At 41.5% G+C, this 25,841-nt stretch overlaps 2 protein-coding genes across 2 annotated transcripts; both read right to left on the minus strand.

The window, feature by feature from the left end:
• Positions 1 to 251: 251 nt before the first annotated feature.
• On the minus strand, positions 252 to 4,431 carry asah1b (N-acylsphingosine amidohydrolase (acid ceramidase) 1b). Its single transcript, XM_060047706.1, has 14 exons — positions 4,273 to 4,431; positions 4,091 to 4,137; positions 3,843 to 3,933; positions 3,451 to 3,537; positions 3,277 to 3,355; positions 3,090 to 3,164; positions 2,942 to 2,987; positions 2,665 to 2,809; positions 2,420 to 2,474; positions 2,192 to 2,273; positions 1,390 to 1,521; positions 1,020 to 1,143; positions 880 to 936; positions 252 to 782 (listed from the first exon to the last, which is right to left on the minus strand). The coding sequence occupies exons 1-14, from the start codon at positions 4,339 to 4,341 to the stop codon at positions 693 to 695; spliced, it is 1,179 nt and encodes a 392-aa protein (XP_059903689.1). The 5' UTR covers positions 4,342 to 4,431; the 3' UTR covers positions 252 to 692.
• A 769-nt stretch (positions 4,432 to 5,200) lies between these two features.
• Positions 5,201 to 10,859, minus strand: frg1 (FSHD region gene 1). The gene is made up of 9 exons (XM_060047709.1): positions 10,695 to 10,859; positions 10,261 to 10,328; positions 9,610 to 9,732; positions 8,747 to 8,804; positions 8,334 to 8,448; positions 7,934 to 8,038; positions 7,538 to 7,629; positions 5,717 to 5,827; positions 5,201 to 5,366 (listed from the first exon to the last, which is right to left on the minus strand). Exons 1-9 carry the CDS (start codon positions 10,751 to 10,753, stop codon positions 5,330 to 5,332), a joined length of 768 nt encoding a protein of 255 aa, XP_059903692.1. The 5' UTR covers positions 10,754 to 10,859; the 3' UTR covers positions 5,201 to 5,329.
• Between the last annotated feature and the right edge of the window lie 14,982 nt (positions 10,860 to 25,841).

Here is a 25,841-nt window from a genome sequence, read left to right on the forward strand (position 1 = left end):
AATGCCACTGAAGCCAGATGTTGGGACCACTTTGGACTCTCTCCTCCAGGCTTGCTAGCTGTTCAAAACAACTTTACGATATCCAGGAAGCCAGCTGCTCATGTAACTGGTCAGGAAGTAATGCAATACTGAAGATTGGCTAAACCAACTTCTACTTTTACAGGAAGGCAGTGACATTTTTCAGGTATTTGTAGCTTGGTTCAAATTTCCCAGGCCTGATTTGTCCGCTATTCAAAAAGAGGGACCCTGCATAAAGTTCATAATTTTTTATTAAATGCTAACAAAGGTATCACCCATTTAGTAACATGTTAGTGGTGGGTAACTGGAACTATAGCCACAACCTATGCATCAAATATTTTTTAATGCTAGAATGGGTTAATTTTTACGAATCTTGTGCAATGACTATACTGTATAACACCAGTGTTAAACTATTTTCTAGAGGTCTGATTCATTTATTACTGCAAAGACAAATTCATGCAGGATCCATTTTTCTAAACAAGCAACTAAATCAGTAAACGTTGATTAAATCAAGTAAAAATACAAAAAACACATAATTTAAGGCTCACTTAGGTTCAAACAATTACAAGTGCAAATATAAAAGATTTCCTCGCCGCTCTGTGCTGATCATAGGCCTGGGCTAATTCCTGCTCGGGTCAAGCACTGCTCAACAGTTGAGGGCTCAGACGATGGTTTCACCATGGCATGCAGGGGTTGGGACAGTCCCTGATATAGGACTCCAGGTTACCCGTGGACACGTCCATTAGTGTTGTGTAGGTGGTCAACTGAGGGGAAAAAAGAGGACAAAACAATGCTGAGGCCAGCAGACTGGAACAATCTTCAGCCAAGGTCCATCTTTGAATTGATACAAACACGACTAACCTTGTTCAGGACCGGTTTGGTCGACAGCACACTGTACATCGTATTCAGTGTGATGTTCTGTAAACGACCAGCGAACAAGTCAAAAGGTGGTTCATATCGGTTTTACCTCAAGAGCCAGCTGGTAGTAGTGTGTGACTCACCGTCTGAGTGGTCTTGTTCATACACGTCATGCCAGGGGTCCTTCGGTCGTCCAGGAACAGAGGAGCCTTCCAGTGGTCGTAGTTGGTCTCCAGAACGTACCAGCGGCCAAGCTTTAAGTCAATCCTGTAGCATAAAATGGTACGAAATTAACCAGAGGGAACACATTCTTCAAATTTAGTCATTTAATCCTCAGCAGTGATCTTCTACAACATAATTTGACACACATCATTAAGCTGGAACAGGTGATGCATCTTGCACAGTGCTGCCTATATGCTCACTGCAGACAATGTGTCTGGAACCTGGAACCTGAAACCTGCAACACCCAGTCCAACACGCCTACCCTAACCACGTGACTCTCCTGCTACTTACTCCAAGATGTCTAGGCTGAGCAGCCTGGACCTGGTGATGATGCAGCCCTGGCCCGTTTGGTTCCCTCCCAGGATGAAGTAGGCCGGAGCCAGCAGCTCGGTCTGGGCCAGGCGTGTCTTGGCCACTTCGTAACTGTTGGTCAGAGGAGGACATGCATGCTTTACCTTCAGCCACCACTTCCTCCTAGGCCTTTTGGTTGTAGTCGACAAAATCAGGAAGCTCCATGACCACACGTGGTGTGATATAGCGAAAGCAGAATCTAAACTATTCACACAATGGGTTGGTCTTGTGCTTTGCCTGACGATAGTCATTTAGCAGACACTTTAATCCAAAGGGACCTGACCTTTAACACTCAAGTCTTTTCGATAAACAAGACAAGTTCCAACGCTCAAAAAGGGTTGATATTTTATGAAAAAATAAAATCACCCAGTAACAGCCTGCAACCCTCCAGCAGTGTAAAATATAGCCCTCTGCTCCGTAATAGTCCAACTACAAAAGGCAACTATACCTCTTATGAATGTTATTTCCTTCATCGCTACTCCGATTTTGAATGAATATGAGAAGTGCACTGTAAATTTAATATTTGCGATTACAACCAACGATCCCTGCGGTAGGGGTATGAAGAATACGTTGCCATGGTGATATGTTGCGACTCCAACTAAGCCACCGCGGGAACCATGATCAACACGTTTTATTTTATAATTTTTTTTTTTTAAAGCACCATGATCATCTCACCTTTCCTTAAGTACAGTCTACCAGGAGTTAAGGAGTAATTATGCATGGCGGGTGTGAGACCAATTACCTGGTGGCGTTCTCCAGGACGGAGCGCGTCAGGAAGCTCATCCACATGCCCTTTCTCTGCCCAAGAATCCACTCCAGGATTCCTGATTGGAGAACAGTGATGCGTGAAAAGGGCACCGATAACATTCTACAGAGGACATTTTAAAAGCAGCTAAATGTACACATAACGGTCACCACACTACCAGCTAGTAAAACAAGGACGACGGCATAGAAAAAAATAACAACTTACCGATATATCCTCCGTCAAGGCTAAAACGTTCATTCATCGTCAAAGTAAACACATTCTGCAAAAAAAAATAAATAAACGTCTTGGTTTGAATCCTGGACGAAATTACAATAACTTCAACAACCCATTCTGCCCTACACATGTGCCTTCTGAAAGTTCGGAGAAATAAAAAAAATCTCTTTTCTTTAATGCAAATGTTTGCTACATGGACCCATGTAAAGGGTCAGGTATTGATAAGACTGGCTCACAGGCTTGATCCCTGTCAGCATGCCGATATATCCAGCGAAGGTGGTCGACTTGAAGACCGTCTGGTTGTTCCTCCTGAAGTCCACGTTGACCACAAGGGGCTTCAGCTGTTCAGCTACAATCCACGACCGGTTCTTCATGTCCCACCTGGACACGCAGGAAGACAGCCATACATACACGAGTCAAGAGGCATTTGGGAAACTATACGCATGTTTTAAGTCTATACATTTCCCCTAAATATTACACATAACATGAATAATAATAAATAAAAACCCTTACCCCATAAATAATCCAAAATCGAGATTTCTACCATGGAAAAGGTTACCTGCAAGAATGCACAACACAAATTATTTGAGAATTATTTGTATATTTGGGTTCTGTATGAAATTGTAAAATCTGCAAAAAAAATTAAAGTCCATGCGTTTACCCTTGGGGTCTTCTGCTACGATGGAGGTGCACACAGTAAACACCTCGTAGAAGATGTTGAACAACACAACTTCCCCTGGAAGCCAAAAAAAATGAACAATGATTAGAGCAGAGCCTCGTGAAACCTTGGAAGATTGGTCTGAGGCCTGCTTGGTGAATGGGGAACACCACAAGGAACACTTCCTTACCGAGGGGAAGGCCCGAAGCAGCTGCCACGCCCCTCAACTCATCACCGAATGGATATGGCAGGGTTTCCACTAGAAAGGGCTGGACAAAGGGTTGAACAGCAATAATAGATATGGCACGTATGGAAAAGTGTTTAAGTTTGTATATTCTTGCGAGAAAAAGAAAAATGGGCTCACCAAAGCCTTGTCGACCATCTCTACTAATTTCCCACTCGGTACAAAAGCATTGGCCAAATCTTTGATGGTCTGCATCATGCTGACCAGCTAGGGGGAAACATGTCAGTTAAAGTGAGATAATCATTATCATATTGCACATGCATGTTTGTGGGAACATCGTGCGAATGAACTGGAAGAGGCAGAGACCATCGGTCATGTAAGCATTTATTAGGTTAGAGATGGAAAGTTAAGGCATTAGGGTAGAGATGGAAAGTTAACGCATTGGGTTAGAGATGGTCAAGTTTAGCCCATCAGAGTAATTCTGGACAATGTTGGCAAGTCCGACCAAGAAAGGCAGTGGGATCCATAATAAGGCGTCAGGTAACAGGTGGTGGATTTAGAAGCTATCTTACCTCGGCCTTTTTGTCAGTAATCAAAGGCATCCACCTCTTACTTGGATGTAGATCAAGGTCCACTGTGTACCAAGTCACACGTCCCTTGAACCTGAACAAATAGCATGTTTATGTATTAGGAAGGTACACTGTTGCCAGTTAACAAACTACAACCTTTCAATCCCAAACTCTTTGGTAAGCGTAGATCCTTGTGCTTGGTAGGATAATGTTTGCTTGTTACACTGTCGATAAAAAAAACCAATACTTACGTTGGACCCTTTGGGGGATACATGTCGGCTCGACAATCTTCCGTGTACTGAGGAATAATACCAGTAAGATATACAAAGGAATTTAAACATTGTGTTAAATTTCCCTCATGCACTCAGACATCAACCATAAGTAAAAAGTTAATTTGTGACACGTGTGGGTGTACACAGTAAAACATACCTACCGGTGGTATAAATTGAGTCGATACAACTGATATCAAGGAAACAAACGCTACAAAACTTAAACGAGCCATGTTTAAAATCGTGTCCAGGGTCTTGTTTACAGCCAGAATTGCAGCTAGTCCAAACACGGAAGTATCTTATAGCTCATGACTTGGGATCCGCTTGTCTGCCCTCCATGAGGGGGGTTTTAAAGTTATCGATATACATTGAAGCAATAACAAAGCAATAAATTAAAAATGGCCGAGTGACTATATTTTTCAATTGAATACAAATAATTTTTGAATATTTTTTCTTGTACTAAATCTAAATAAATGACATTGAAACTTAAGAGTATTTTGTATAAGCCCCGTTGAAAAGATAGTGGTATGTTCCAAACCTCCTACTTTTAAGGAAATGGATTAATTGCATGTGACAGTCACTTGGAATGAGTTGCTAACATGGGTTGCACAATGTTCAAAATGAATAAATCACATGACAGATTATTATCAAGTTGTAAGAAAGAGGTTCATAAGCAAATATCTACTTTTTCCAATCTCATAACCCAGCTCGTCTAAAAGCATGGAAGTAATTAAGTGGTAATGAAGAGCTTGTGGTGTTCACATTAGACATCTCTGGCTACACCCTGTTCATGATGTAAGACATCTGTTAGGAGTTAGCAGAGATAAGGTTTTCAATATTCAATTGAAGTCTTACTTTGTGCACAGTCTAACTCAATCGGCACACACCACTGCCTTGATAACCTATAGGCACACATGGCGGGAAAGAAAGATACATTTTGGTTCATCATGTGGTTCTCCTGAGTTTTGATTATTTATCAATATCTTCTGACTTGAATGCATAACCTAATTGACCCTCCATGGTGTTGAACCGATGGTGTGTTAGGCAGAAACAAGTGTAAACAGTTAAACATTGTATGAAAAAACAACAACATTGGATACAAATTATTTTATTTGAATTTTCAATCAAAATAGCAAAACAAATATTACAAAAAGGTCAAACTAAAATAGCATCATGCATATAAACAATTAATTAAGAAGCAGCTTTTAAAATGACAACGCTTCACTTGCAGTATCTGTCCGCTTTCATTTTGCTCCGCCTGTCAATCATAAAAACAAATGTTCAGTACATGATCACATGGAATGTTAATTAAAATAATGTAAAAAAAAATCACATCTCACAAATTCATAATCAAAATTTTTTGGATGGACTTAAGATAACAGTGATCACAATTTCACAAAATTAATCATATATTATCCTTTATTTTTTGATTATTTAGCAGTATTTTGTGATAAAAAACTAACTAAGAGGTATAGTTGATAAAAAACATAACTCTGAAAGTCAGTCAAACCAGTACAACATATTCCATCATAATTCATATTTTCTGACTGTCCCCACCTATACTCCCTATTCCCACCTGAGCCCGTCCCATAAGTAGCTGTATCATACCTGTCTAGCAGAGCTTCGTGGAACTTCCCATCCGTCCTGGCCCTCTTCAGATTGGAGTTGTCCTCCTCGTTCACCCTCAGCCTACGGTCCTGGAAGCTCTGGAACTTCTTCCTGTGAATGACAAGCTAGCATCACACTATCGAATATATCATGGCACATAGTATTGAGAAAGTATTCACCAAGGCTCCTTCCACTTTCACCACATTTTCTCTTGATGAAGCTTCTTCTATTATTGAAATGCAATTAATTGTTGCCCTTCATTCCTCGCGCAAAATAAAAAGCAGAGCTACTCGATTCACATTAAATTTAAAATTTAATTAATTTACCAAAGGTTGTTTTGCCTTGTATTATGGGATACTGCGTGTCCATGAATGAGAAAAACATTTATTGAATCAATTCTGGAATAAGGCTGTCTCGTTAAAAAAAAGCAGGTAATTGGAGGGGCGTGGATTCTTTGAAACTCTGTCTGAAAGAGTCAAATGTCTGAACACGTTTTCGTTCCAAACAAAACTCAACAGATGTGCCGGGAATAAATTCATTCCTAGGAGGAAATTACCCGGTGCGAAGAACAATCTCGCCCTATACAGTTAAGGCAATCCTTATGGTATACAAAAACAATATTTAACCGCAAAACGATATTCCGCTGCATTCGTGCAGGCGAACAATGATCCGTCCTCACCTGACACCTTAATGATGCACAGGTACACTTGGTGCGGCGGGCACCACTCTGGCAGTGCTTTACGATGCCTCAGCAGCACTCAATCCCGGAACCCATTTGAGATGCTAAGCGCTCCATCAAGACACGGGCTCAAGGGCAGCCATTACTATCACAGCAACATGAAGACTCCATTTGCCCGGCGTTCCGGGGGTAAAAAAGGGATGACAAAAAATGGGAATAGAGCGAGAGGAGGGAAAAAAATACATGGCCTGCCAAGCGGAAACGCGCTTAAGACATATTGCCTGGGACTTAATAGGCCACAGACGGGCTGTAAAAAAAAAAAAAAAAAACACTCGCCGCACAGGGGACTTAAATGTGGCATTTCCTTCTTTTCCGCTTGGGCCCTAAAGCAGCCCATCAATTGCGTCTTAAAAGCGGTGGATTGATGAGCCGATGGCTCCCACGCGGGTCCCCACACCCACAATAGCGATTGAGTTGTCAAAATCGAGCTGGTGCAGAAGAAAAACGACTGTCAGAAGAACAGGAGGGAAATCTCTGTCTAATAAGGTCAGCCCATGACTATCTGCCCATTCAAATTACGAAGCATCACTCAAAACCTCAAAGAACTCTTTTAAGGTTTCTCTAGGGCCCATTATTAAATGCCATACTGGTGTAAAAAAATACAAAGAATAGAAAGACAAACCAGAGGGTACAGTGGGATGGACCAATGTCCTATCGGTTGGTCCACCCCACTGTCCTATCGGAACTAAACTTTCAAGGTGGGTAAAAAAACAATCTCCAAACTAATATAATCTAGTTGAATTTTTTTGTTTTTCTTTAGAACAGCTGGATACATATTTGTACATTATTTTCTACTTGAACATTGTGTGTACTTCTTTAAGGGGGTATTTCAGGATTCTCAATTAAAACGTTTTTGTTTGAGCGAAATGCTGAATAAATTTCATGTTTTGAAACTCCAAAATAATTGTTTGAATAATCGTGATTTCAATATTGTCCAAAATAATAATCGTGTTGATGATTTTTTTCCATAATCTAGCAGCCCTACAACACACACACATCAACGCTGGGTAACATCTCTGACATATGCATTCCCGGAGCCTAATTCACTGGCCTAATCACATGCGCCTTTGGCGGATACCCACACATAGCTGAGTTCACAGGAATTGACGTTGCCCCTGTCCTCATCCACGAGGTCGTCTTTCTTCTTCACCTCCTTCTCGGCACACGAGCGGATCTGTTGAAATATTGCACACACACAGGCCCAACAAACACGCACACACACACACACACACACACACACACACACACACACACACACACACACACACACACACACACACACACACACACACACAGCTATAACTCAACATCGCCTCAGGTGAGACCAGAGCACATCCCCTTCCCCCCCAGGTTTAAGCCAGGTCCCTGCCGTGAAAAAACCTTCACTAAGCGCGGGGGGGGGGGGGGGGGGGGGGCATTCAAGTGTAGTCATCTGAAATAATAAATAAATTGAAGGAAAACCGTTTAAAAGGCATCACCTTCACCATCTCGCCGTCCCCCGCTGCTTTGTTCTTGGCTTCGATGTCACCGTCCTCGCTGTAGGAAATGAAGCAGCTGTTGGCGGCCATGATGGCCATCCTGCCCTGGAACGGCACAGACACACATGGTGACGACAGGATGAGTTCACACTGTGCTGCTGCTGCTGGGGATCTCAAAAAGGGACATTTTGGGCAGAGTGTTTACTTCAAATTGTTGTACAATGTTTAGGCATTCATTTAGATATAGGTTTCGTGTCATCTTGTGTGGTGCAGAAATGTACGCCGTCACTTCGGTTTTTAGTTCAGTTCTTTGTATTTGTTTTTTGTTCACTGCAACAAGGTTTTGGTATGAGTGTACCAGCAGCACAGTGGGACCAAGGTGATTTATTGTATTGCTTACGTCCTCGAAAACCGGTTCCCATTGTTCCCTGGAGCCGATGGCATCAGAGCGCCCCACCACCAGGCCTTCGGAGGTGATACCCAAGTACTTGCCATAGCCCGACTTGAAGGCCAGCCTGCCAAAGAAATGACACAACAGAACACGGTCCGACCAGCAGGTTCAGTTAAGCAGACCAAAAAGGCTCCAGAATCCACAAAATAATCAACCGATGCTTCTTAAAATATGTATTTTGTTTTTCTGTTGAACCAAACTACACTAGCAAGTTAAAATAAAACGGATTTAGAGAGAGAAATCAAAAGCAAAGTTGGCCAATTTCAAATCAAATAGACCTTAATTGCATTGGACCCAGTACAATGGGCGGCGGTTTACAGAGACTCCCAGGCGGCGGCCTCTCTCCAGCGTATGTTACTCACCTACTGTCTGACAGCTTGATGGCAGTGAACTGCTCAGGGGGATCGGGCCCTTCATCCTCTACAACACACACCAACAGGCAGAAGTTCAATGACATTGAACTCCAGTTTGCCCTGTTGAAAATACTTTAAAACTACGACCATTCTACTTTCGCAGTGGATAGCTTTGAAATTGGCATTTAAACTTCAATAAAGTCATCATATTAACGGGCCAAGACTCTTTTTAAATCAATTATCTTTATTTATCAATACGTTTAGTTATAATTTGTATTTAGCTGGCTACGGGTTGCACAATGATATTTTGTACAGAGGAACGTTTTTTCATGGGCTCAGTCAAGAACTGCTGTTTACCACTTTGCAAATGTGGAATATGGTTCCCTTCTTAATGGCCAATATAGTTTGCCAGTAGTGGGGCATTCATTATGCTGAGGTGATATGGAAATTGTGTTTTCAAAAGCTGGTGGGCAGCATCATCTCATCCTTTCTGACGCACAAGATGAAATCAAAGAATTATCCATTTTCTTTCTTCTCCTTGGGGGCATTTTTATCCACCGAGTGGTTCCTATTGGAAACAGCATGACCTTGCAGGAAATGAGCATCACACATGCAAAGTGTGTGGGCGCTACCGAGGGAATTGGTATGTATCAATATGCCAGGCCTTTTCACTGCTAATAATAAACACGTGGGGATGAATGATGAATCTATTACTTTATACTGTGAATCTCTAAGGTTGTAGTTTTTCTAATGTCCAGAGTCACTGCGCCTTGTGGTCTGATGTATTATCCAAAACTGTAAAAGAAGGGTAAATGTTCAAAGTGAGAGCAGGGAGAACAGTTGGGGGAAGAGCACTTCCATGGACTCCTTACCGTTGTGAGGTGCGCCGAGTGTGAAGAGGCCATTATCCATGGCGTGGATGTACGTGTTGCGCTGCATCTCTATGGCAACCGTTCCACTCATTTCTCCAAAGCTACTGACAACCCACCAACCCCCTGTTGAGAACAACATCATTGGTTTTAAACATAAATAATGTTAAACAACTGTCTGTGTCAATCAGTGGACAGATTTCCCTGGGTAACCAAATCTTATCAACTCTGTCAATCTTTTAGCAAGCATTGAGCATACACTTTGATCCTAAGTGCCTGCTCTAGGATGCCTATATGTAGGTTGACTGTGGACACTGGGGATCGAACCCAGGACCTTTAAGCTTAGAGTGTAACAGCCTTGTCCCAACACTAGCCTGCCCCTTTCCCCTTCAGTAGTTCTCCTTATCCCTGTTATGACAGTATGGCTGAACTTGCTCTACAGTGAACCCTTACATGAGATGGCTGTATAGTGGTAGTTATACTGTGACCACTGACATTCAAACAACATTTTTACTCTTACTTCAAAAATATAGAATGAGAGATGAAAGAGAGTGTAAACAAAAGAAAAACATTCTCCTACTTGGCTTTTCAAATAATGTGTGGAAAAAGAGATGAAAGGCTGATCAACGACCATACATCAGCGACCATACATACCAACTATGTCGGGTTTTTCTTCTTCCGTTTCCAGTTTCTTCTTCTTATCTTTATTCTTCTTTTTCTTACTGCAAAACAAGCAAAATGTAGGCCAACATTAAGTTTCAATGTAACTTGTAACCATGCTGTATTGTTGTTGTCTTTCCGAAACGAAACCTTTAGCCTCACGAGCAACGCAACAACACATCGTTGCAAATACAACGATATATATATATATATATATATAAATATATATATAAAAAACATGCAAAAGTTGCTATAGTTCCTAAATATAAATTTGCCTAGACACAATACAACTCGGGTTTAAATTACAACTAGTAAAACGATCTATGGCTAGCCCTGGACGACAAAAAGCTAATTGTAGTTAGATCATATTTAACATTGACTCTTTTTGATTACAATGACCATGTTTCATCAAATTGTACAGCTCTTACCCCTTACTCGCTCCTTTCAAAACTAATTTAGTTATTTTTACTCGAGAGTAGTCAGCCATGGTGCTAGCTTTCTACGGTTACACGGCGCTGAAATCCGTAAACACTGGTGTGGGATGTACGGCACCAGTAGAGGCACAAACTGAACGAAAACGCACTAGTGTCATGTGAAGGTGGTACGACGCATCGAAGTTCCTTCTTGTCATGGTGTCTAGTTAATTTTACTTCGGTTTTATTTCTGTGCTATACCCATATCGCAAGCTCACCAGACTACTTTTGCTCAACCTCTGTGTAATATTTTGACTATTTTACTTTGTAATTAAAGGAAATATTCTGTTGCATCAAATGGCTTAATGTCAAGAACATTAATGGGGTGGAGTGGGGACTTATTTGTACATATTTTGTGTCTGTATTGGTGTGTCTGTACATATTTAAAATGTATTATTAATAGAATTGCTTAAAGTTCTTCAACAAGCCATGGCAATTCTTCATTTAATCTAAAGCCTATTTTATGCAAATTCATGTTAAAAATGAGAGTCCTGGATAAATACATCACACAGTACTTTAAGCACAAGGCCTAGCTGGAAAAAATACGTACTTAGTATTGTGATCTCTTATGTCCTTTGTGTCTTTTATGTCCTTGTTAGTATGCCTTCCTCTGCCTATCAATTATATCCGCACCATTAGCTTACCTTTGGACCGAGAAAAACATCCTCCTCCTTGTGTTTTCGATCCACTACCATGACAAAATAAGAAGAAACACACTCAACCTTATCAATGCAAAATGGCCCTGTTATTCCACATTTCCATACCTACCATGACATTATTTGTGTACTGACATAAATCATAAATGAGAAGGTATTCAAAGGTTATGAGGTTAATTCTCATGGTGAATGCGTCAGAAAGTGACCTTCATTTGAGGTCACTTCCTCCCCCACTTCCTCTCCAGCAGGTGACCCCTGCGGTCAACGTTAATGCAGGTTGAAGCAGGGTGTCAGTGTGCAGGAGGCGTCCTCTTTAATACCAGCTGGCAGGCACACATTCTCTGTGATTATCAGCCTTATTCACCTAAAGTAGCATCCGTATTGGTTCTAAACGCTAGCTGGCATGCAGTTCAGTCAGTTTTACTTGCTTACTTGAATATGGCCCATTGCGTTGTTATGTGTACGGTTTGTGCAGGATTATTCATGTTCTCAGTTGGGGCAGGATGCAAGAGGCTTTGATGGATCGATAGAATTTTTGAGTCATCTCCCGTTTTGTAACTACAAGCTTGTATGTAACTACAAGATACATTTGGTGAAACTTGGCAGGCAGATAGATGTCGATTCCAGAGGCGGACAGAGTACACAGCTTCCTTACTTCCTTACTTGAGTAAAAGTACAGATACCCCTTGCTAAATTTAATTAAAAGTACTACAGTCAGATGTCTACTTAAGTAAAAGCAAAAACAAATACTGAAGTATTTGTTTTTAAAAGTACTTAAGTATCAAGAGTATTAGAGTACATTTTCTAAATACTGCATTACTACTGCCACAGTGCTTACATTTATGTAAAAAAACGTCCTACATGGAGTTATGAAAAATGTTAATACCTTGGAGAATATAAAAGGAATTGAAAGTAAAATCAAGTCATTTTCATCTTTTTACCATGTTGCTTTATTTAACATTTCACACTTGCCCACAAGGCAATAGCACAATAGTATATAGTATAACAGTATACTCAAGAACATAAAAACAATTGCTCAGCTTGCATAAATATGTAATATCAGAAAAGAAAATTCAGCTAACAATTGTATGTATGTGTGAGTTTCTCTGCTTTTTCATCAATCAAATCAATAATCGTCTCTCATCTAAATGTGACCATGGAGTTGACTTTGGCGGAAAGCGAAGGTGATTGCTCACGGGTACTCACGGTTATGGGTAGAAATGTAGCGGAGTAAAGTCATGAGTACTCCCCAAAAATGATACTCGAGTAAAGTACAGATCCCTCAAAATTGTACTTAAGTACTGTACTCAAGTAAATGTACTCCGTTACTGTCCGGCTCTGGTCGATTCCTATCCTTGCAGTGTGAAAATTGGTACTACAAAGTCAACGAGACCATTGAAGTCTGAGGGATAATTGTTTCACCATCTGGGACACATTATCAAATCAATACCACATTTGGGGTGAAGCTTTAACAACAGCAGTCTTGACCACTGAGGTCTTCACAAATAAACACATTTTCAGCTCATTTGTTTAAACAATATAGACACTGTTGACCATTTACTATATCTGCATTATCAACCATCACCAAACTTGACCCATATAATAGGATCCTTCTAATCCATATCTACAATATGGCCTATAAGGAATAATGCTTATTGGGCATCTTATTGATTTGATTAGCAAAATGGTATGTTTGGAGAAGTTGAAAAATTCCTTTGGGACCAATTTTCACCACATTTGGTACACATATTTTACAGGGGAGCATGTATTGTTTTCTTTAATATGAGCATGTAACCGAATGACCTACTTCAGTTAAAATATGATTTAGTACATGTCACCTTACATTAGCCAATCAGAAACACTTTTAATTTTAGCCCCACCTTTCAATTGTCATTATTGCTGATCACACACACCTTTAAGACCTCTCAACAACAAACATTCAAACACGACAAGCGCAGGGGCTCAAAGCTTCCAAGCAGGGGAGAGCATTATGGTATACGCAGAGGGGGAGAGACAAAGGCATGATTGAGCATTTGTGCCGCAGTCTGCACTGTAATGGGGGGCAGTGTTTCTGAGCGGGTATAGGATGTGAGGTTGGAAGGGGAGAATTTAAAAAGGGTTTCTCAGTTTCAGATGTGCGACATATCTGCTGAATATAGGACTGGAACAACCTCAAAGCCCTGTACGGGTTTGATCGATTATTTTTGTATAATTTTGACACATTATCTAGTTTTTACACCTTGTGGTCATATCTATGGAGAATTGACGGAAAGTGTGCTGATTTATTTTCTTTCGAACCAAGAAAATAAACAGCAATTTTCCTTATATTAATGACTAAAGACATATTCTGCTTATTTCACAATACGTGTAGAACCTACTCATGCATTTAGCCCACTGAGAAAAACAAGAAAGTTGCATTCAATAGTTTTTGTTTTAGTAAGTAAGCCAGCAAGATACAAAAAACATTCTCCCATCCAATTATCTGTGCTGTCTTCTGGGATTCTTAGGGTCCATGAGAGCTCAGCCTCCGAGTTCTGCAACGCCTACTCAGATGAATAGGGTACCTTAAGTTATTATTTTTCATGGGGGAATGGACTGGAGCATTACTAAACTTCATGGAACCCTGGGTCTGGAAAATTGACTGCAGTCTCTTGTCGTTTGGAAGGCTTATGGCAATCCCACCGCAGGTTATGGAAGAGGGGCCTTCAACAAATGCACAAACACCAACGAAATGTCCTGTCAGCACCTTGTTTTTACTGTTCTAAAAAAAACCTTTTATTGTCCAGCTCTTTCCCCTCCTCTGTAGATATGTAATCCTTCTTCAAAGACAAAATGTTATTTTGGGGTGTATATGCTCCCTTTTGGGGTTCTTTCATTGTTGGTTCATTACATATGAGTGGGAGGGAATGCAAGGTGTTTATTTCATATTTAATACAGACTGTTTATAAGTTAGTGGTATTCGTTTATGAAAAGTGAAAAGCGAAAAAGTTTTCACCAACCAAATCTTCCGCTTTTTCAGATACCATTCAGTGCAGTTGTTACACCTGACTGATACTTTTCCATTACCATGAAATGAAACATTTACTCTAAAGTGACTTTGATTTACGGCTACCTCAAGTGTTTTTTTTTGGACATTTGTAGAGAAAAAGGCAAAGCTGATGCTGTCTGACATCGTACTCTCAAGTGCTAGCCTGTCATGTGCGTTTCTTGCTTTGAAGAAGACCCCCACCCACCCAAACAGGCCCCTTGTCCCTCAACTACCCCCTCCGACTGCTCCCCCCCCCCCCCCCCCCCCCCCCCCCCCCCTCCCCCAGTCTGTCTTCCTCAGCTCTTTGTGTGCATGTGTCTGTGTGTGCGCGTGTGTCCTCCACCGGCCTCTTTCAAGCCCATCTTCACACAACTTGAATGCACCTTCTGTCAGCTTTAGAGGTTAAAAGAGACTAATTTATTAGTCAAATTGAAACCTTCCGCAATGCGAGTCAAGGAAGCCTGTCAATCCGGGAGGGATATATCACGTACCATCTTGTAGTTCTACACCAAGCCACTAGGGGGGAGTGTAGTTCTTTATCAGGGCTATACCCGGTGGCAACCACACAGTCTATGGCTGTGACAACGACACACACACACACACACACACACACACACACACACACACACACACACACACACACACACACACACACACACACACACACACACACACACACACACACACACACACACACACACACACACTTATTTATTTATGCTTGTTCTATACCATTTTTGTCATGGCCATTATTAACTGTATTGAATGGTTCTATTCAAATAGCCACCACAACAACACATATCACCATGAATTATCACTTACTGGTGCAGCCAATGGGCATCCAAACTGCATGCATTGCATTCAGCCAGACATGTGGCCTTCCGTGCCAAATCTAATGCCATGGAGATATCTGCACAACACATGAAATAAATTGAGATGAACATTAGCATAGGCTGTACAGCATATTCAATGAAACCCATTATGTTCCTTTCTCAAAAATGCACCTAAGGCTCAAGGCTTACTAACATTCAATGATGTATTAATGCAGGTGTGTTACAAATACCTGACAGATATTTCACTTTTTTCTCATATTATGAAATAATCTTTGCAGTAATCAAGGCATAATGTGTTTCAGGCGATGAAAATTTGTGTTGAAAGAAATTAACTTATTCATGTATAATATAGATAATCAGTAAGTACATGGTTGCCTCCAAGCTTTTTCAGTTTACATTTAGTATTTACAAGTTATTAGATTGTTAACCTAATCATTCATTAATTTCCCCCCCAGCAACTCGATGAAGAGAAAACCCAAGATAATCTAAGTGACAATGGTGTAAATTGTACAAACTCAAACTGTTATGAAACAGTAGCCGCAGCTCGAGTGTGAACATTTGAATTTGGCGTTCATATTAGGACGGTGGAGGAGTGGGATTTGAAGTTGAATATTAAAAATGCTTTAATGAATTTGTGTCAAGTGACACATTATAGTAACACACAGGCGGTAATTAGCTAGGCAGTAAGGCATCTGGGCAAAACCTCTGCTCCTCTGAAGCAGTGAACCAACTAAAATAGCAGCAACTACTAACACTAAACCAAAGTTGGTCGCCCAATTCATGGAGAACGTGGCTCCAAAATTTACCCATTTCTGTTTTCAACACATATTTTGCCACTGTCTTAATCTTCTCTGTTAAAAAGGGAATTTTCTTACTTATTTCAGACCATGATCTAGTGAGATGAACTTTTGCATTTATCTATAAGCCGGCAAATCAAGAGCAATTGAGTTTGTTTCAGGCTGGTCTGAAAGTTTTTATATAAAGAAGTATATATGGAATATATATATATATATATACACAAAAAAAAAACATTTGGTATTATTGATGATACAACTTCACAACTATCTCATTTCGTTCATGACCTTGGATGTGTTTTCCACTGCCTTGTCTGATGGGCCCCGAGCCCCAAGTGAAGACGCCTTAGCCCTGGATGGAAGGGGCCAAGGGTCTCCAGGTGGACTCCTGAAGGCCAGGGCCCCGGACCCCTGGAGGCTCCTGGACCTCCACTGCACCCCCACTGTCCTTGAATTGATGTCAAACATAAAATGTTCAATAACATTCTTTGATGTATGTTTTGCTCCACTCGCTTCACTCTGTTCAAATAGATTTATTTTGACACATCGGTTATTTTACCGAGTAAATATATGGATTTTATATTTAATTCATGGCTAAACGGTAACTGCTGCATTACTTATTGGTTGGAAAACATCCGCGTGGTGATGCTTTTCAACGCATGAGGGAGAGATTGAATAATTCAGATTCTTGTGTATTTTTAAACCTGTCCTAGCATTCATAATGCAGAGAGTTTTGAATGTTGAGACACCAGCAGTCTGTTAATCTTTCAGCCTCCCCCCAAGTCTCCCCGGGCGTCCATAGGTAAATCTCTGTCACGTGCGTTACGCACGCACGCATGCATGCATGCTCAGACGCACACACAAACACACACAAAGGAATCTACCACACAATCTCGGTGTAATACACTTCAAACAGTGGGACCTCATGGGGCTTTCTCTGCTGTCGGCCTGCAGGAATAAGACCTCTAGATTTGAAGTCACTTCTACATGAGCCAACAACAGCCACTGGATCTCAGTGTTCCCAGTGACATCCTAAACCGTCACACTCCCTGTCAGAAATCCTCTGGTTTTTCTTTACAGGCCCTTCTGTAAACACTACACAGTGTTCATAAAGTGTATGGTAGAAACTCACAGGAAGCATTGGCTGACATTGTAGAAACAACATGCGGAGGTGTTTTCGAACAAAAAGAGAATAAAATCAAAGGAAGTGTCCAGAAAGTACAGCATCTTCTCCATCCAAAAAGGAGGTAGAAATAGAGTTGGATTGCATGAGAAGCAATTTCAATGTGACTTTCACTTTCACATCAACCACGGTAGGGGTGTTTTCACATTAGCACTAGAATCATGGGTAGCCACATGAAGTAATAATATCAGTGAATACAATGTAACCAGTATACTTATCTAAAAAAATCACTCACTTCCCTTCCTTTTATCATTAAAACGAAAACCTTGCCTTGACAAAAACATGTATTTTCCTATCAGACCCCTTTGATGACACAAAACCTCAAGCAGCAGTGTCTGTCGTGCGTCGCATAACCATGCCTCCAGGATATTAGATGGAGGGAAGTTGAGAGAGAATGAAGGGCATAAAGTGAGTGTGGAGTGGGTGCCTGCTGAAAGAGTTTCACGTCATGTCAGATACGGGTGCCACAGAAGAGGTTTGAGTGGGCGGCTTTTCGAGGGAGGTAATAAAACTAATAGAATAAATTAATATAATCTTGATTGCCTACTCACTCACACAGCCAGAGAAATGTGCTCAGAGAAATAATTATGTGTGAAAGATTCTGCTGATTATAAATGGAAGTGAAATAAAGAGGAATTTGGTTTGGATTCTGTTTGTTTGAGTGTGGCTTTGGGTGACACCGTTTTTTTAATTAGACGTGCTAATAAAAGCATGCAAGTTAACTTAGCCTCCAGTCTTCACTGTCATGGTAGATTTACCTGGTGGCGGTTGACTTTCTGTCGCACTTTGGCCTAAATAAAAGAATCCAAACTCAAGCAGTATTTCAGTCAAAGATTTCTGTTGCTGCTTTGATGAAAATGGTTTTGGTCAATACAACTTTCCTTGGGTTCCTGCCTGTACAAGCATCGCTTCAGCTGTGGATGTTGTGGATAAATATGAGCCAGACTCTGCCCATAGAACGATGGGAATAATGATGCAAGTGAAAATTCTATCTTTAAGCTCCTTAGAAGAGGTTCTTTACCTTACAGTCAGCCACACACTAGTATTATCATTCAGATAATACACACAAACACTAGTATTATCATTACTACGGAGCACTACAGAATGACTGAGTGAGAGAAAGGGGGATGGAGATAGAGGGAGAGAGAGAGAACAGGTGCTATCTTGAAAATGATGAAAACATCTCTAAACCAATAACTCTCAACATCTGCATCGGTAGTATGGTTCAGACATCACTAGCAATACACACACACACACACACACACACACACACACACACACACACACACACACACACACACACACACACACACACACACACACACACACACACACACACACACAAACAACAATATCCTTGTGCACCCCCCCAGACTCACTCATGCAGCACCACACTTAATTGTATTTTTTCATTAAGATACCGCATGTAATCACACACACACACACACAGACACACACACACACACACACACACACACACACATACAAACACACACACACACACACACACACGCAAACACACACAAACACACACACACACACACACACAAACACACACACAAACACACACATACACACACACACACACTCACACACACGCAAACACACACACACACACTAACACACAACAGTAAGGTGAGCATCAAGATCATTAGCAAGCACACAAGAGATATCAGACTCAAACAAGTCTTAATGCGAAGTCCATTTGTGCAAAGAGGAAATCACTGAGGCACTTGTATATCAGCATATGTTGGGACAATTAGGGCGGGCCGTGTGCGACAAGGGGAATAGCAGTGAACAGACTCCATCCCAGCCTCACCGAGCGCTTGGCTCACCTCACAGTGGGGACATTTCTCCTTCATCTGAGCAACGAGAGCAGCTGCAAGCGTCTGACGACTTTAAGAGAACACAGAGTATCCATTTTAGTGACAGCGAGGTGACAGATTGCAGGGGGAATGCGTAGTATATTAAGGCGATCATGGAAACCATAATTGTGTTTTCTGCCGTTCCTTATCTGAAATACATCAATGTCAGACCAACTGAAACGTCAGTTTTGTTTCTTTCTGAGGGAGATGGGGGTTCAAACCGAAAAAACACCAAAATAATGACGTGACTGTTTATTTTACACTTCCTAATGAGAACCATTTAAGGGTATCTCTTACAAAACATTTTTAGAAATACATTGCATCTTTGAATTAGTATAGAGGGACACATTAAACCAGTGAATTGTTCCATAGCATATCCTCTCCATTATGAACAACACTACACTCATGTACATGTACACAGTAAACACCTCAATGAAGAAAGAGGAAATACGCTGTGTGTAGTCCCACATTCAAACCCCCTTCACTTGCATGTATTCCGGTTGCATTGAAAATGTATCAGAAGCATTACTGCCATGCAGAAACAATAAACATGTTAATTAGAAAGAAAAAAAACATGACGCCTGACAAAGACGTGCGGTGATTTCTACTTTATGAGGTCATATACTGCCAGTTTTTTAACAACCTTCTATTAAGACAGGACAGCTGTCTCCTGGGATGGGGTGATGCTTTTTTATGTGTGGGGCGTGCGTTGAGCAGCCGGACACATGACGTCTCCATTGCATAAGAGAATCCTTCTACATCCTATCCCAGGGCCAGGTGAGAAATATGATCATGACTTCCTCGATACACAGTCACATCACATGCTTTATGTGTTCTGTCATGGTTAATGGGCTTGGATGAGAAGATAGGCGGTGATACGTATGTGGGCTCGTATGGTAAACATGCAGCCGTGAAAGATCCAGACTCAAATTCTAGACAGAAATCTACAGACGCATTCGTGCACATTTAATTTACATTTGCATTTAGCTGACTATTTTATCCAAAGCGCCTTAGAACAGTTCATACACACATTCAGAAACCAGCGGCGGAGTAAACGATCCAAGGCGACACCCAGCTCGTTGGGAGCGGTTAGGGTGAGGTGTCTTGCTCAGGGACACCTCGACACTGCGGGGATGAAACTAGCAACCTTTCGGTTAAAAGTCAACCTGCTCTACCTCCTAGGCTGAGTTGATCCCATGTATGCAATGGCTTCGATGTGCAATGTTTGCGTTTTTTATTCCAATGAACCTATCATGTTATTGAATGCAGAGTTTCCATTTCCAGACTTGTTTCTATTTTTAAAATCAAGTCCTTAATCATATTCATGCAATATATAATGAAGATTGTTTTTTGTGCCACCGTCAGGAAGACTTACAAAGATTTACACAGGCAATTAAGGGGAAGCCAGAAGCAGTCGTATACTACGTTTCTACTTCAGCATCCTATTAGTTAGGCATCAGAGACTCCATTTGTCACCTTGACATTAAAACGGGCTGAAGGGGATCTATAGGTCAAAACGCCATCATAATATTTATTCTTTGAATCCACTCTAATTGTCATTGTAACAACACATTTTTTTCTATTTGACTGACTTGATGTGGACAAACAAACCCCTCAGAATGGGCTCGGTTGGCTAATGAAGCAAGGGAGACAGAAGTCCCAGAGTCCCCCTGGTGGGCAGGTGAGGTACACAAGCAGCTGAAGAGACAGAACTAGGAAACGCGAGGAGAGCGTACACAGGAGGATAAGCAGAAGGAGAGGAACACAAACCCAACCACTATACTGTACGAGACCAAGAAACAGGGTGAATATATTCATATTTCGCCATTTCTGTGTGTGATTTCCTGTGGGCCCGAGCCAATGAACTCTTAACACCTCCAGATGCAGCGGCTGCTTTTCACTTTATTACCGACAGGCTTGGTTAATCAAGGGTATTTTCTGTAGTGCAAACAAAAAGCCTTTTCCCGTGTTGTTTTTCTCCTCAGCAGGTAGTACTTAAACCCCCCCCTCACACACAGCCCTGGGTTATTTTAAACAAATCAATCTTTTTCAACTTACAACTTCATGCATATTCCCGTCAGGTGCTGACCAGTGGTTGGCCAAGGCCTTGCTCAGAGGACACCTGGAGGGCTTGACGGGAGCCAATAAAATCACAGCGTGAGGGTCACTGGTCATTACAATGCCGAGCATGTAACTCATTACCATTCACTGTGGCAAGGCAAGGCAGAGGCACAAGTCGGAGCTCAATTCCCCTTCCTCTTTGAAACACTCTCTCCTGCTCTCTGCAGCTCTCCACTGGGGACTTATGTTCTTTAGACTTATAGACATTGTAACGGTCTGACGCAGGCAATAGAAGAGGGAGGCATGTTATGGTGTATAAAGTATGAAGTAATGGGAGTTCATTTCAGTATTATTGTATATCAACTGTCATCTGCCCCCCTTCCTCTTCGAAACTCTCTCCTTCTGCTGTTAACCGTTTTTTATGTTTTTAAAAACACATAACCATCAGACTCAAATTACAACAAACTAATTAAGCATCTTATGAAGTACAAAATGCGTACAGTTCGGAACGATCCACTATTATTGTATATTATTCTTCAATCTCCTCAACTTTCCTTGACATGACGGGTAGAAAGTATCTTTGCTCAGTCAATAGTTTTACTCCATATTTCCAGATTCTGTACTTCGGTGTTGTTGTTCCCTACGTCTCCACCTCTGGTACATGTTTTCAGTGGGTGAACAGCTCATCCATCACGTCTGAATTAATTAGCAAGCAGCCTCCATATGGCCGCTGGTGTTGTGAGTGTGTCTCTCCTAGCCTCCCTGGTTCTTCCCTCACTCATCGTCCTCTTGTCTCTGGCGGAGGGAGTGCGAGAGAGACAGAGAGAGTGAGAAAGAGAGAGAGAGAGAGAGAGAGAGAGAGAGAGAGAGAGAGAGAGAGAGAGAGAGAGAGAGAGAGAGAGAGAGAGACAGAGAGAGTGAGAAAGTGAGAGAGAGAGAGAGAGAGAGAGAGAGAGAGAGAGAGAGAGAGAGAGAGAGAGAGAGAGAGACAGAGAGAGTGAGAAAGAGAGAGAGAGAGAGAGAGAGAGAGAGAGAGAGAGAGAGAGAGAGAGAGAGAGAGAGCGAAAGCAATAAATAGATAGCGAGCAAGAGATAGAGAGAGAGAGAGGGAGAGAGAGAGAGATGAGAACGCTTGGTGCTAATAGTGGTAGCATCTAATGGTAGACACTCTTCCAATATGCTAATGGTGCTGCCAATATGTGCAAGACCCATAGATATAGGAGAACGTGTTAAAAATAGGACAGATTAATTGTGATAAACAGATTGAAAGATTGGATTGTTCCGGAAACAAACAACCCAAACAAAGAATTGTTTGCGTATAAGCAATACATGTAAATCAAATGCGGAAGCACTTCTGTTTCCCATAAACACCTTAGATGCCATGTATGCACACATCGTGGAGGGGGGACAATTATGAGGGATGTCGGGTGCGCGTTGAGTAGCGACAGATGGCCGAGATGAGTTGCGCGGTGCTTTCAAATCATCACTCTTTTTACGGTGTCTGTACAAATGGAAATGGAAATGAAAAATTAGGGAGATTCCGCCATCAAATCAAAGGCCGTATTCAGGATTGAACCATATATATCACCATACATATTCATGGCTCCTGCACCAAAGGTGTTGTCTCCTGTTTTTGGACTTGACACCTGCAACAATTGTGGGAGACTGTGGGAAAAAGCTGCACGCATATTTGGCCGTGGGCAGATGTCATCTTGCGTTGACCTGCGGGGAAGGCATCTTGAAGGTCAATAGATGAAAACTGTGAGGCGCGGCTGGAATTACCTTTACCTGTGACACGGCGATGAAATGTCAGTCTCTGACTGATTCAAGTTGTTCATTAACCTTTACCTACAAACCCTCGCAAATCACAGAAGGAATACACAGTTGTGCTCATATGCATGCATGCACACATACACACACGCACATGCACACACACACACACACACACACAAACACACGCACACGCGCACACAAACACACAAAGCTTAATCATAGCTCATCCTAGTACATAGCTGGCTCTTCCTTTCCCATGCATGTTAAGTCTTCCAGGAGACATGCTACATAATTGATGTGCTGCTGTCCTGGTGTCACTTATGGCTGAGAGAGGATCTCTACAAGGCTTCTTCCGGTATGCATATGTCATGACAGTATCCTCCCTCACTAGAAAGGCCATCCAGTATTTCTGTCAATTTAACAAAATGCTGCTTTGTCTTTCCCTCCCCGCTACATGGAAAACAAAGAGAACATTCCCTCTGTAGATCCATTCTCTCCGGTCTCCACCCCCCCCCCCCCTTCCCCCTCCTGTATGCAGAGAGGAAGGTGTGTCAATGGGGATACTGCGAATGGAGACGGTGGGTGGATGACAATGTAGCTGTCGCGTTGAGGCAATGTCTTGAAATTAAAATTAAGCTAGGCCGCGGATCTCCCTATATTCAAGACGAGGTGAAATGACTCAGATACATTTATCCATCTAGATTCACCGCCTCCCCCTTCTCCCCCGGGTCTTAAGGGAAAGTGGGATCTGTTTGTTTTGTGGAAAGTGTAAGTGAAAGTTAATGTATTATGTTGTTGCGTGATATTTTGCAAGCACATCATATGGACTTTCGAATTGATTGTGCAGGGTTTGGGTAAGGCCATATTTTCCCCAGGTTATTTATTACCCTTTATGACAGCTCTTCGGTCGTCGATGGCAGTAAAACGAGTAATCGGCAGAATCAATAAATGAAGAGAGTGCCAGACCTCGGGTCAATATGTTAAAGAAAACCCAAGCTCAAGAGTCTTTGTTGTGCAGTTTTGGTAGACACACACACTGAACGAAAACACACTTGCATTGAGGGCCACAGAAAGGAAAATGTGTCTTATTTGTAGAATAGTAGAAAACATGTCTGTATTTTAATGGAAAGCTTTATCACTTTGTGTGTGTGTGTGTGTGTGTGTGTGTGTGTGTGTGTGTGTGTGTGTGTGTGTGTGTGTGTGTGTGTGTGTGTGTGTGTGTGTGTGTGTGTGTGTGAGATTGGTGCATGCGTGTGTTTTCACTTTTAAACCACAGCCAATTCAAAAAGCTTGCAACTTTGTGCTGGTCATTCACAATATCGAAGCATCAGTTAAGCCATTGAATGCTGATAATAAAGTTGGCTCTGACATGAATAATGTCATGAATAAATGTTTTAACCAAATGGGCGATGGGGTCATCTTGAGGAATGCATGATGGACGAGAACATCAATCCCCACAACCTCCATTTTAGCACAATCCCAATTCAAAGAAAATGTGCTGATGAAGATAACGATAATCTGATGTTTTGCCGTACAAAACTGTGTTGACAGACAGACATCTCCCAAGTCTCTTTCTTTTTTCATTTCTTTTTTGATATTTGATGCGCTATTTTTTAGCTTTAGTTTATTGGTTAAGTTGACAGGGACCATGCACAGAACAAGTTTTATACCAGAGTTAGCCGAAAAGCTAATCTGTGGTCCCTGGGCAGCGAGTTCAAAGGACAATAAAAGAGATACTAAACATGACAGACAAACTAAAAAAAAAACACAGCATCAAAAACATTACAGAGTAAAAATACAAATTCGTAAAATATTTGGTGTTCCATATAAAAGGACCAATGCTCGCATGATTGATTCTCTTATAGCCATGTCTCTAACATGGAGCGGGATTGAGTTCCATTTTCCTGTTGCCTGGAATGAGAATGCTGATTGCCCAAAAGTGGTCTTCCTAAATTTGGCGTTACAATCACCTCTCGTTGCAGCCCTCGATACCCTTACATTGTTAATCGTAATATTGAGCCTCCACTTTCAAATTGACCCGGTCAGTATTGCTGTGATATGAACATGCAGGGGGTAGTTCCGTATGCCTGTCCATTTTTATTTTGAATGTAGTTTACACAAATTTAGTCCATCAGAATAAGGTTCATTCTAAAGAAGGTATTTTCCGTATTTTTCCTACAATTTCAAATTTCGAATTGCTCAATTTGACCTGCAACATAACAGGAGGGTAAATAACATGGTTGGCGGACAAGCAGGTTGAGCCTTCAAGCTGCCCCCATGCAAGTCTTTATAACATATAACAGTCTAAAATAGACCATTCAGAACTGAGCGAACCCACAGAGATCGGAGCAGAGAAAGGTGATGGTTCCAAAAACCTCTACTCTTATTTATTTATTTTTGCTTGAACCGCAGAGCAACTTTTGTGGGTGTATGTTCTTTTTAGGAGAGGGAGGGGCTGTAAAGTAGCTGCTCCGTCCCAAAATTCTGTGAAAATGTCATTATGAGGCTAATTAATTAGTTCAAAGATGGATATCGCCACAGAACAGAATGGTGTCATTAACATTATGATTAAAACAAATGATCCACAACAGTGTATAATTACTCAAGATACAATTTACTCCCGATACAAGATTAATTGAAAAGAGTCGAGAGAGGACCCCTATTACACGCGGCTCCATTCCCCTCAATTAAAGGCCCGGTACCTGCAAGGGAAAGGTTATCGGTCTCGCGGTAAAAGAGGTGTGTGTCAAAGAATGCTAATGAAAGCAGAAGTGGAGCAGGACGCTCTCTGCACGCATCCATCATCTACAGTTATTTTCCGGACTGACGTTGCCCGTACACTGGAAAAAATACTTTCTAAAGCGATTCACGGCACGGATCCAGGCGTGGTAGGGTGATTTAGAGCACAA

The sequence above is a fragment of the Gadus macrocephalus genome, chromosome 3 (assembly GCF_031168955.1).
Source record: "Gadus macrocephalus chromosome 3, ASM3116895v1".
Lineage (NCBI taxonomy): Eukaryota > Metazoa > Chordata > Actinopteri > Gadiformes > Gadidae > Gadus > Gadus macrocephalus.